The sequence below is a fragment of the Carlito syrichta genome, unplaced genomic scaffold (assembly GCF_000164805.1).
Source record: "Carlito syrichta isolate Samal-C Ts95f unplaced genomic scaffold, Tarsius_syrichta-2.0.1 Scaffold311267, whole genome shotgun sequence".
In the NCBI taxonomy this organism is placed as follows: domain Eukaryota; kingdom Metazoa; phylum Chordata; class Mammalia; order Primates; family Tarsiidae; genus Carlito; species Carlito syrichta.
This window is the reverse complement of record NW_007255363.1, coordinates 96523-107602: the sequence shown is the minus strand read 5'-3', so window position 1 is coordinate 107602 and position 11080 is coordinate 96523. Positions and strand designations below refer to the sequence as shown.

Below are 11080 nucleotides of genomic sequence, written 5' to 3'. Positions count from 1 at the left end.
CAGAGTAGCGCATGCCTGTAATTCCGGCTACTGGGAAGGCTGAGGTGGAAGGATCGCCGGAGCCCAGCAGGCGAGGCTGCGGTGGCTGGGAGCGGCCACTGCACTCCAGTCTGGGCGACAGAGTGAGACTCCAACTCAAAAAAAAAAAAAAAAAAGATTAAGGAAAATTTAAAATTCAGCCCCTCCACTGCACCAGCCACCTTTCAGATGCTCACCAGCCACACACAGCAAGTGACTGCTGTCCTAGGAGCGCGGTGGACAGCTGAGGCTGGCCCAGGTGGACCCAGCCGTGGAGCAGGGCCGGGGTCAGCAAAATGTTTCTGTAAAGGGGCAGAGAGTCAATATTTACAGCTGTGGGGGCCACACAGTCTCATCACAGTGACGCAATCCTGCCTTGTGGCACGGATGCAACCACAGAATGAGTGAGCATGTGTTCCAGTAAAACTTCATTTAAAAACAGGCACCAGCCCATGCAGTTGGCCAAGACCAAACATCTGTCCCAAGGCCATCACTGTGCTGTGGAATTACAGGGGACAGCCGGTGCTGGCCTCCAGGTTTCTGAGATGAGGTTGTCAGAAGCTGGGCTCCCCGCCTCCCCTGTCCTGTGACCATGGTTCTGACACCACTGGGCGCCCTCTGCGCCATCCTGGGTGCCTGTTTGTGCCTTGTGAAGCCATCACTTCTCTGGGCGTGGAGAAGGCTGGAGGAGGGTTTCCAGAGGCACGAATGGTGATGGGAACAGATTCCACCCTCGCCCCTCCTCTGTCCACACAGAGGGGTGAGACGGGCCCCAGATGCCTTCCAGGATGGAGAAAGACAGGATCTCACGTGAGGCAGGGGGCAGAGGGCAGCACTGCTCTGCCTGTTGGGTTAGGCGGCATCCGTCTGTCTTGGTGGTAAAGGCCAACGTAGATGTAAAGGGGTTCTTGGCCTGGGGCCTTGAGGACCCCAGCCATCTCCTCAAGGGACAACCCGCCCAGTCTTGGCCACCCGTACTGCCAAGTGGTGGCCCCACTCGCGACGCCATGATGTTTCAAGATGGTGTTGGGACTAACCGAGAGAGAAGGAGAGGGTGGGGGGTCGGGTGGTGGGAAACGAGTCCACCGGAAGAGGACTCGAGTTCCTCAGGCCAGGGTCCCGGGGGCCTTGGGCATCTCTGGGCTCCTCAGCGCAGATTCGTGGGGGGCCGGCAGCCAGGACTGCGTTCCCTGGACGTCCGTCACGGCCAGGACTCGGTTGTGCCTGAGATGTGGGGCCAGAAACGTCTTCGGGCAGGATCGCTGCGGCAGGTGTTGTCGGTCTCAGCTAACAACCCTGCCACTCCCTTGTACTAGAAGTTTAGGCTTGGGTTTTATAGAGTTTTCTAACATTGGGTTCAAGGTTCAGCTGCATTCAGCCATCAGCGGTGCCCTGTCCGAGAGTCTGCAGAGGTGTCAACAGACCAAGCTGTGGGACTAAGCCAGCTCTTGGCGACCCCACCCTGCCTCAAGTCTGCGGCTCCAGCAGACTGCGCGGGATGTGGGCAGATCATGGTCCCGGGACATTTCTTGACCGTGGAGATAATGATTTGGGGTTCAACCTGCAGCGCACAGCTGGCCCCAGCCGTGTTGCCAGTGCAGATGCCTCTCAAATGTGAGGTTGTAACAGACTTTGCAAGGTGGAGCCTAATTGCTTTTTCGTTCCCTCTGTGGGCGCAGATTAAACATCCTGGACCTTTCAATCAGATGTGTTACTCATCTTCCCAAACCGCCAAGGGCAGAGGGTGGCTTCATACCCCCACTCGCCCCCCCAGCACAGTGAAGCTGAGGTTTGTTGGGCTGACGCCTGGTGGAGAAGGCGGGCCAGCGGGGCGGCGTGATTGGGTGCAGGCCTGTGTGCTCAGATCCAGCTCTGTCCTCCAGATGCTTTGTGGTGTGGGGGCTTTGGCCCTCCGAGCTCAGCGCCCCCCTCCGTCAGCCCCCCGCTGGACATGGTGAGGCTAGACGTGTACAACCGTGGTCGGTGCCTGGCACCCACAGCAGCCAGCTAAGCGTTGCTGTCTGCTTCTCCTTCTTCTCCGCCCCCTCGTCCTCACCAGCTCCACGGTCAGTTCTCAGGCCTTGGAAGCCTCGAGCCCTTCTGTGCCTTGGGGTTTTGTTTGGACTTGATGATGGGGCATGGTAGTTTCGCTAAATTAGGGACAGAGCTTTGCGGGAAATCAGCATGAAAGAGAAGAAACAGGCCTCTCACATGTATCATCTGTTCTGAGCATGTGTTAGCGAGTGCCTTCTTCGCACCTGTCCGGCATCTCTGCCCTAGTGGGCGTTGGGGTGGGATGCCGTCCCCGCCCCGGAATCGAAACGGGAACTCTGGGGTGGCCTGAGTTTCGGCATTTTAGGAGGCTCTGGTGATTATGAAACAGGTGGTTCCCTCCCCCAGCCCCCAACTAGGCAACAGCCAGAACAGCGGACCTGGTCTTCCAGGGTCTGGCTTGAGTGTCCACCACACATGTCTGTGGTCACCCCCGCACCGATGATGTCCTATGAGATCACACTGGTGTCTGCTCCCGCCGACTGGTCCTGGAAACGCTGGCGTGATCAATGAGGTGGTCCTGCCCTGCCAGAAACTGGCGGCCGTGGCCGCTCCCAGCACTCACCCGGCCAGCCGACCCGGGTCTGGCTTGCAGCTGTTGTGTGTTACGCTTCTACCTCAGCCCTACACGGTTCTCGGGCGTGAGGGGCTGAGGCGCCTGACCACGGTCCGGGGATGGAAACAGCGCAGCCGCCGGCGCCCCTGAAGCCCTGGGCGGGACTTGAGCTGGGGTGTCAGTTTCCGAAGCATCACTGATGCATTAAAAGACCAAAGTGAAATTCACACGACATAAAATCACCCACTTTGCTCTTATCTTTTTGTATTTTAGGGTTGTGGGGAACAGGTGGGGATTTACCTAAGCAGGTTGCCTGCAGGTGAAGTTTGGGCCTCTGGCTGGTCCTCTCTCCCCTGGTGGTGGGCCACGTACCCTGTGTGATGCCAGGTGCCCCCCTCCCTCCCCAGCAGTGCCCAGCGTCTGTCAACCACCCCACCTGTGCTCGTGGGACCCGTGCTCAGGGCCCGGTTGTGAGTGAGAACGTGTGGTGTTCAGTTCACAATCACCCACTTTATTTTTATTTTTATTTCTGAGTCGGAGTCTCACTCTTGTCACCCAGGCTGGAGTGCAGTGACATGCTCACGGCCACCGCAACCTCAACCCGCTGGGCTCCGGCGATCCTTCCGCCTCAGCCTTCCGTGTAGCTGGAACTACAGGCATGTACTACCATGCCTGGTTTGTTTTTTGATTTGTTGTAGAGACGAGGTCTCACCAAGTTGCCCAGGCTGATCTTGAACCCCTGAGCTCAAGCAGACCTCTGGCCTCGGCCTCCCAAAGTGCTGGAATGACAGGCTTGAGCCACCGTGCCTGGCCCACAATCACCCACTTACAGGCCCGATTCAGCGGCGTCTGGTACATCCACTGTGCTGTGCCTCCACTGTCCCGGGCCCACTCCCAGTGCCCGGGAGTAATCCCACACTTGCTGGGTGAGCTTTGGGATGGCTGACCACTCGGGGCTTGAGCAGCCGGAGTCTGTGGCCTTACGTCCTGGAGGCCCGAGGTCCAACTCCAGGGGGCCAATGGAGTCGGCTGTTCCAGGGGCTGCGAGGACGGGTCTTGCGCGCGCGCGCGCGCGCACACACACACACACACTCGTACACTGGCAGATTACCAGGTCTGTCATCTCTGTCCTTGTACTGTGCTTCTGAGAGCTCTCCCCTGTGTGCACACCTTCGCACACATGCATACACATACTCACACTCTAACATACATTTGTATACATGCATGCTTACATTCACACACTCACACTCACCTTCACTCACATACACACATGCTCAGACACACACTCACACATGTATTTACTCCCCCACATACACACATGCTTAAACACACACACACTGACACTCACATTTCAAATCTCCCGGGACATATGGGGAGGACTGGCCCGGGTTGGAACATTTCCTCCTGTCCAGCTCCCAGGAGGACGCTTGTCCTCTGCTGTGGGACCGACTGTGGTGACGTGTATATTTCACCTGCCCATATTTAAACGCATCCTCTCCCTCACACATGGACTGGGCACCTATGACCCTGCAGGCCTGGGTCTTCTGGGAACAGAGTGGCCACCAACCTGCTGCACACCCGGCCTGGCCCCACCTCAGGGCACAGGTGGTAGCGACAAACCACAGACGGACTGAGGCCCTGAGCATGTGTCCTCCGCCCTGAGCACACGTGTGCCCCTGACCTGAGCACAAGTGTCCTCTGCCCTAAGAACACGTGTCTCCCACCTGACCACACAGGTCCCTCTGCAGGGTCCCTCTGAAGGCGTGTTACCCCCACGCCTTCAAGTTGGTTCTGCCCCCTGGTAAGTCCACCAAGGGCAGAGGGCCTGCCGGGAAGCAGGAGGGAGGATGGGGCAGCCCGCATGTGAAGAGAGAGCAGGAAGCGACCACATGACCGTCTGAGTATGGGCTGCCGGGGCTGGAGGGCTCCATGCTGCTGGGGGGGCTGGAGGGAAAGGAGGCAACGCAGCGGCCAAGGTCCTCAGGATGGCCAGCCTTCTGGGCTTTGGCTCCGGCTCGCGGCAGGGTCTGGGCACCTGCAGCTCTGAGAAGCCTCCCGGTGACTTTCCTGTCCAGCCCCGGTGAGAGCTGCTGTTCCAGGAAGAGGCCTCCAGAGAGGGGGCAGCAGAGGGGGGGACAGTGAGTGGACATCCTCCTGCCCAGCCCCTGTGAGAGCTGCTGTTCCAGGGAGGGACCTCTGGAGGGGCTTGGAGAACCAGGGAGCCCTTCTGCCTGTCCAGTTCCCATGGGAGTTGCTGTTCTGGGATGGGACCTCCAGGGAGCTGAGCAGGAAGGGCATGGGGGAACCGGGGAGCCCCATCCTCTCGCCTGACCACCCGAGTTAGGCAGGGTGGAGGCAGCACGGCCCAGGCATCTCTGGCCAGGCTGCCAGGACTGCAGCTCCCCCTGACCTGGTGGGGAGACACCATCGCCCCTCTCCCCAGAGTGGTCAGTGGCCAAACCCTGCAGCCCCAGCCTGTGTGCTAGCCAGGGTGCTCCCGGGAACCTGCCAGCTGCACCTGTTGCTGCCACCCTGCGCCTGAGGAAGAGCTGTGGGGGGCCCACGCCGTCTCTCCCAGCCGCGGAGCTCCCCTCCATCTCCCAGCAGGGGTGTGGGTCCATCTGGGCTCTTGGGGTGTCCAGGCGTGAGGCTGACCCACCCCTCGTGTTTTGCAGTACAAGATCGGGCAGCTGTACATGATCAGCAAGCACAGCCACGAGCAGAGTGACCACGGCGAGGGCGTGGAGGTGGTGCAGAACCAGCCCTTCCAGGACCCGCACCACGGCAGCGGGCAGTTCACGGAGAAGCGGGTCTATCTCAACAGGTGAGCCCCTGCAGGTCCACGTTCTCGGAGGCCTGCGTGTCGGAATACAGAGGCCAAAGTCACGCCGGCCTCTTGTGGCTTCCAGGAACAGACCCCGCCCCCTGCAGAATAGTCCTCAGCTGCGTGTTCTGGGCAACTTCCAGCTGTCGTCCCTGCCTCTCTGCGGACAGGCTAAGAGGACCGGCCTTGGGAACGAAGGGCTCCGTCCTGGCCCTCCTGGTTCAGTGTCAGCCGCAGGAGCGTGTGACCTGCCCCCACCGCAGACCAGACCGCTGCTGCAGGGGGCGGCGCCTCTGGGTCCTGACCTCCAGAGAGCTCCATTTGCTCCTGGCCACGGCTCAGGGGTCCGCAAAGGGAAGTGACAGAACAGTCACCTGTGACCAGAGTCACATGTGCTGGTTGGTGACAGGGCCCTCTGTTGCTCCAGTGGGCCCGTCCTCCCCAGGGTGGAGGCTGTCACGCCCACTCTGGAAGCAGAGTGCACATCAGCCATTACGAAAGGGCACTGATCAGGCTGCCATTTCTGCTTTGTACTCTACCGTCTTTCAGCGCTTGATTGTCTGTGTTTGTAGGGGGCGCCAAAAAAGATCTACTCATCTTAAGTCTGACGTTCACTCAAAAGGTGGTGTTGACCAAGCAGACGGGGGCATCACCGTGGGACAGGCAGGACAGTCCAAGAAAATAGCAGAAGCACAGTTATGCGAACGTCCCATAATTCATTTCAACTTTAAGGAGTAATATGTGGATAGCATCTCTTAAAAGGTGTATATTTAGCCAGCACTTTGGGAGGCGGAGGCGAGTCCGGGGATTCAAGACCAGCCTGGGCAACTTGGCAAGACCTCGTCTCTACGATAAATCAAAACATTAGCCAGGTGTGGTGGTACACACCTGGAATTCCAGCTACTTGGAAGACTGAGGCGGAAGGATCACCTGAGGCCAGCTGGTTGAGGTTGCAGTGGCCATGAGCGTGCCACTGCACTCCAGCCTGGGCGGCAGAGTGAGATGCCAACTAAAAAAAAAGTGTATATTTTTGGACACCCCATATATATGTGTATATTTTAGAGACAGGGTCTCTGTTGCCCAGGCCAGAGTGCAGTGGTGCGATCCTACCTCCCTGCAGCATCGACCTCCTGGGCGCAAGTGATCCTCCCATCTTGGCCTCCTTACTGGCTGGAACTACAGGCACATGCCACCACACATGGCTAATTTTTAAAATGCTTGTAGAGACGGGAGTCTTGCTGTGTTGTCCAGGCTTGTCTTGAACAGCTGGCTTCGAGCAATCTTCCCACCTTTGCCTCCCAAAGTACCAGGTTTGCAGGAACGAACCACCACACCCAGCCTTAGGGCTTATCTGATGTGCTCCCATCCTCCACCCCCATCCAGTCCATCTTCTTCTGTTTAGATCTCTTCTCGGTCAGAATATTTGTAGTTAGATACTGTGTGAAATATATTTTATTGAAATCTACTGTCTGCTCCAGCAAGTAAGTCCTGTGCCAGCCTCTCCGTGAGCACTTTCCTCCAGACCCTGGGCTCCCCTGTTGGCCCATGTGGGATTATTCAGAAAGCATTTTCCACACACTAGCTGGACAGTCCCCGCTGTATCCACTGAATCTGTGCTCAGTGCCTTGGTATGCCTGGCCATCTTTGAGAGGATGTCCCTGAATTCCAGTCTCAAACTGGTTCCCTTTCCAGCGGGCTGGCACGGACGACTTCTTCTTGAGGGAGACCTCCTTTGACTCAGAAGACGGAGTCTCCCGGGCCGGTATCCAACCAAGAAGGGTTTGGGCTCATTGAGCCGATGCATTTATTTATTTATTTATTTATGTTTTGAGTCTGAGTCTCACTCTGTCACCCAGGCTGGAGTGCAGTGGCACCCTCACGGCCACCCCAGCGTCGATCTGCTGGGCTCCAGCAATCTCCCGCCTCAGCCTTCCAAGAAGCCGGAACTACAGGCACGCGCTATCATGCCCGGCTAGTTTTTGATTTATGGTAGAGATGAGGTCTTGCCAAGTTGCCCGGGCAGATCTTGAACCCTCAGGCTCAGGCAATCCACTCACCTCAGCCTCCCAAAGTGCTGGGATGACAGGCCGAGCCACCAAACTCAGCCGAGCTGATGCACTTCAAACTGTTCAGAGATGCAGTACCAGGGACTCCTGAGTCAAAATGAAATCAAGTGAGGAGGATCCGTTCACCTTTAATCACCGTGACGTCCTGGGATTCCTGACTCAGGTTTAGGCAAGAGTGATCTGTTCAGCTCTAGGAGCTGAAGCAGCGGCCTGCAGCCGCTGTTGAACCACCAGTGTAGCTGAGCACAGGGTGGCCCAACAGGGCTCCTGGCAGAGACAGCTTCTCAGGCTGCTTCACAGTCCTAGTCTGGGGCCACGAAGCGTTTGAACACTTTCTCCTCTGAGACTACCTCTGCAGCATGGAGGGAAGTCAGGAGACGCAGGAAAACAAACCTGTGGAAAATTTCATTTCTTTCAGATGGTTGCCTTTCCCCAAGCTGTTGCTGGGGAACGTTCCCCTGGTACCAAAATAAGAAGGAAATTTAGAAACTGTAACTTTTCCTGAAGCAGAGTTAGATGTGCCCAGCTGTCCCTGTCCTGTCTGCTTTATCATATCTTGTTTATATGATATTTTAAAGGAGAGTCAGAAACATGAGAAAGAGGGAACTTAATGGGGATCCTCCCCGCTTTCCATGACAGACGCAGGGTGAAATAGATTGGTGTAAAGCTGAATGCAAAGAGAGGGACGTCCTCAGGCCAGAGAAAGGGGGACTCAAGCCAGCATGGAAAGCGGCCCCTGGCTCAAGCTACAGAAGGGGGCATCACACCCAGGGCCGGCCCGACCGCTAGGGCTCAGCCCACCCAAACGGGGAGTTGGGCCTGAGAATCGGGTGTGAAAATGGGTTTTGACAATCGCGGACTGAGAGAGGTCACTATTCAGAGACCACTTTGAAAGAATTACTAAAGGATGTGTTTCTTTTTTTTTTTAATTAAAGTTTTTTTCAATTTTAAAGATGTGGGGTACAATTCAGGGTTAGGTTTACAAATGTTCATTATGCAGGTGCCCTTGTTGATAAGCTGTGCCCCTCCTCCAAGGCAATGTTTCAAGAAGGAGGAAACTGGGCCCAGGAAGGTGATGGCTATCTAGACATTATAACAAACAAAAACACTGGTAAACACTTGGACAGATCTGATGCACATAGAATGTCTTTAAAGCACTAATAATGACTACTTGAGGTGTATTTGTGGAATCTAAATAATGGACAAAAGAGACTGGGCACAGTGGCTCATGCCTGTAAGCACAGCACTTTGGGAGGCCAAGGCGAGAGAATCACTTGAGGCAGGAGTTTGAGTTCAGTCTGGGCAACACAGACTCTATACAAGAAGTTTAAAAATTAGCTGGACATGTTGGGGTGATCCTGTAGTCCTAGCTACTTGGGAGGCTGAGGCGGGAGGATCACTTGAACCCAGGAGGTGATCGCACCATGTACCTCTGCACTCTGTCCTGGGGACAGAGGGAGAACCTGTTTCTTAAAAAAAAAAAAACCCAAAGCAAACAAAAAATAACAGACAACAGAAGATAGCAGGGTGGTAATCATAGTGAAAAAACATTTTAAGGTGCTGAGATTGTTCAGCAGTTGGAGAGAGATGTTGAATGATTTTAGATTTTTTGAAGACAAATATGCATGTTCAAAATGTAAAGGTCACCTCTAAAGGAAGCATAAGACAGTGTATAACTTCCCGAAGAAAACTCAGTCCGTTCGTGGAAGGCAGGGGAATAGAAAAGAGATGCCTACAAATAGCTTGACAAATAGAAAATATAAATTTGGGTGGTAAAATATAATATCTTTCCAGCCACTCTTGTGCTGGATGTGGTCTTGCTCTGGCTAATGAGAGAGAAGATCCCCTCCCCATGAAAAGAGAAAGCAGCTCAGGGGTCTCCTCCCTGTTCGAGAGGGTGTGGTCTGCTGACAAGGCTCGGCGTGTTTGCTGGGAAGACAGTTGATAATGCCTGTCACACGAACCCTGGTAACAACACTGGACAGCCACAGTACGGAAGGGAAACTTGTGGACGAATCTCAGTCACGCACATAGACGTGAAATTCCTGAGTAAAACCTTAGCAAATCAAGTGCCTCAGAGCATAGTTATAATATATCATGACCTAATCAGATTTATCCCTGAAATTTATTGTTAACATTTCATGAATCTTCCGGTGTGCTCATTCACAGTAAAGTCAGGAACAGAACAAAGATCCTTTTATCACCACTCCTCGCTAGCCTTGTGTGATGGTCCTGGCCAATGCGGCAAAGCAGGAGAGAAATAAAGAGGAGAGGAAGAAACATAACAACCATCTGCAGATAATCAGATTGTCCAGCGGAAATTTCAGATGTTCTATGCAGCTGTTGACATGAGAATCCAGCAAGACTGCTGGGTATAAGTTTATATACAAAAACGCACAGCATTATTAGACAGTAGGAAAGATAATTGGGAAAATACAGCTTCAAAAAATTCCAGGCAGGGTGTGATGGCTCAGGCCTGTAATACCAGTACTTGAGGAACCCAACCAAGGTGGGGGAAGTGCTTGAGGCCAGGAGTTGAGCCGCATGAGCAACATAGTGAGACCCCTATCTCTAGAGAAAATTTTAAAATCAGCTGGGCCTGGTGGCGAGCTAGTTTCAGCTACTCAGGAGGCTAAGGTGAGAGGATCACTTGAGGCCAGGAGTTTGAGGCTGTGATCACACCACTGCTCTGTAGCCTGGGTGACAGAGTGAGACCCTGTCTTAGCAAAAAATAGTTTCATTTGCAATAGAAAAACAAACTTTTTTTTGTTTGAGTTGGAGTCTCACTCTGTCGCCCAGACTGGAGTGCAATGGCCGCTCCCGGCCACCACAGCCTCAACCCGCTGGGCTCCGGCGATCCTTGCACCTCAGCCTTCCGAGTAGCGGAACTACAGGCGCGCGCTACCACGCCTGGCTAATTTTTTGATTTATTGTGGAGGTGAGGTCTCAAATTGCCCAGGCGGGTCTCGAACCCGCAGGCTCAGGCAGTCCACTCACCTCGGCCTCCCAAAGCACGGGATTACAGGTTGAGCCACCAAGCCCGGCTGAAAAACAAAAAGTTACCCAATAATAAACATTCAAGATATAAATATATTTTCTGGCAAAAAAGCATTCAATATTTGTGGGAGGACCTTTTTTTTTTTTTGAGTTGGAGTCTCACTCTGTCACCCAGACTGCAGTGCAGCAGCTGCTCCCGGCCACTGCAACCTCGACCCGCTGGGCTCCGGCGATCCTTCCGCCTCAACCTTCCGAGTAGCTGGAACTACAGGCGCACACTACCACACCTGGCTGATTTTTTGATTTATTGTAGAGATGAGGTCTCACAAATTGCCCAGGCAGGTCTCGAACCCGCGGGCTCAGGCAATCCAGTCACCTCGGCCTCCCAAAGCACGGGATAACAGTCTGAGCCACCAAGCCTGGCTGAAAAACAAACTTAAAGTTACCCAATAATAAACATACAAGATATAAAAAATATTTTCTGGCAAAAAAGCATTCAATATTTGAGGGAGGACCTTTTTTTTTTTTTTTTTTTTAGTTGGAGTCTCACTCTGTCACCAGACTGCA

At 54.4% G+C, this 11080-nt stretch overlaps 1 protein-coding gene across 1 annotated transcript in view; it reads left to right on the top strand.

Annotated features, from left to right (window-relative positions):
• The first annotated feature begins 5305 nt into the window (after window positions 1-5305).
• PITPNC1 (phosphatidylinositol transfer protein, cytoplasmic 1) overlaps window positions 5306-11080 on the top strand; it is a 94557-nt gene continuing 88782 nt past the window's right edge. The window contains exon 1 of the mRNA XM_008068595.1: window positions 5306-5450. Within this exon, the coding sequence (XP_008066786.1) occupies window positions 5323-5450 (128 nt within the window). The 5' untranslated portion in view covers window positions 5306-5322. The remainder of the gene's footprint in view (window positions 5451-11080) is intronic.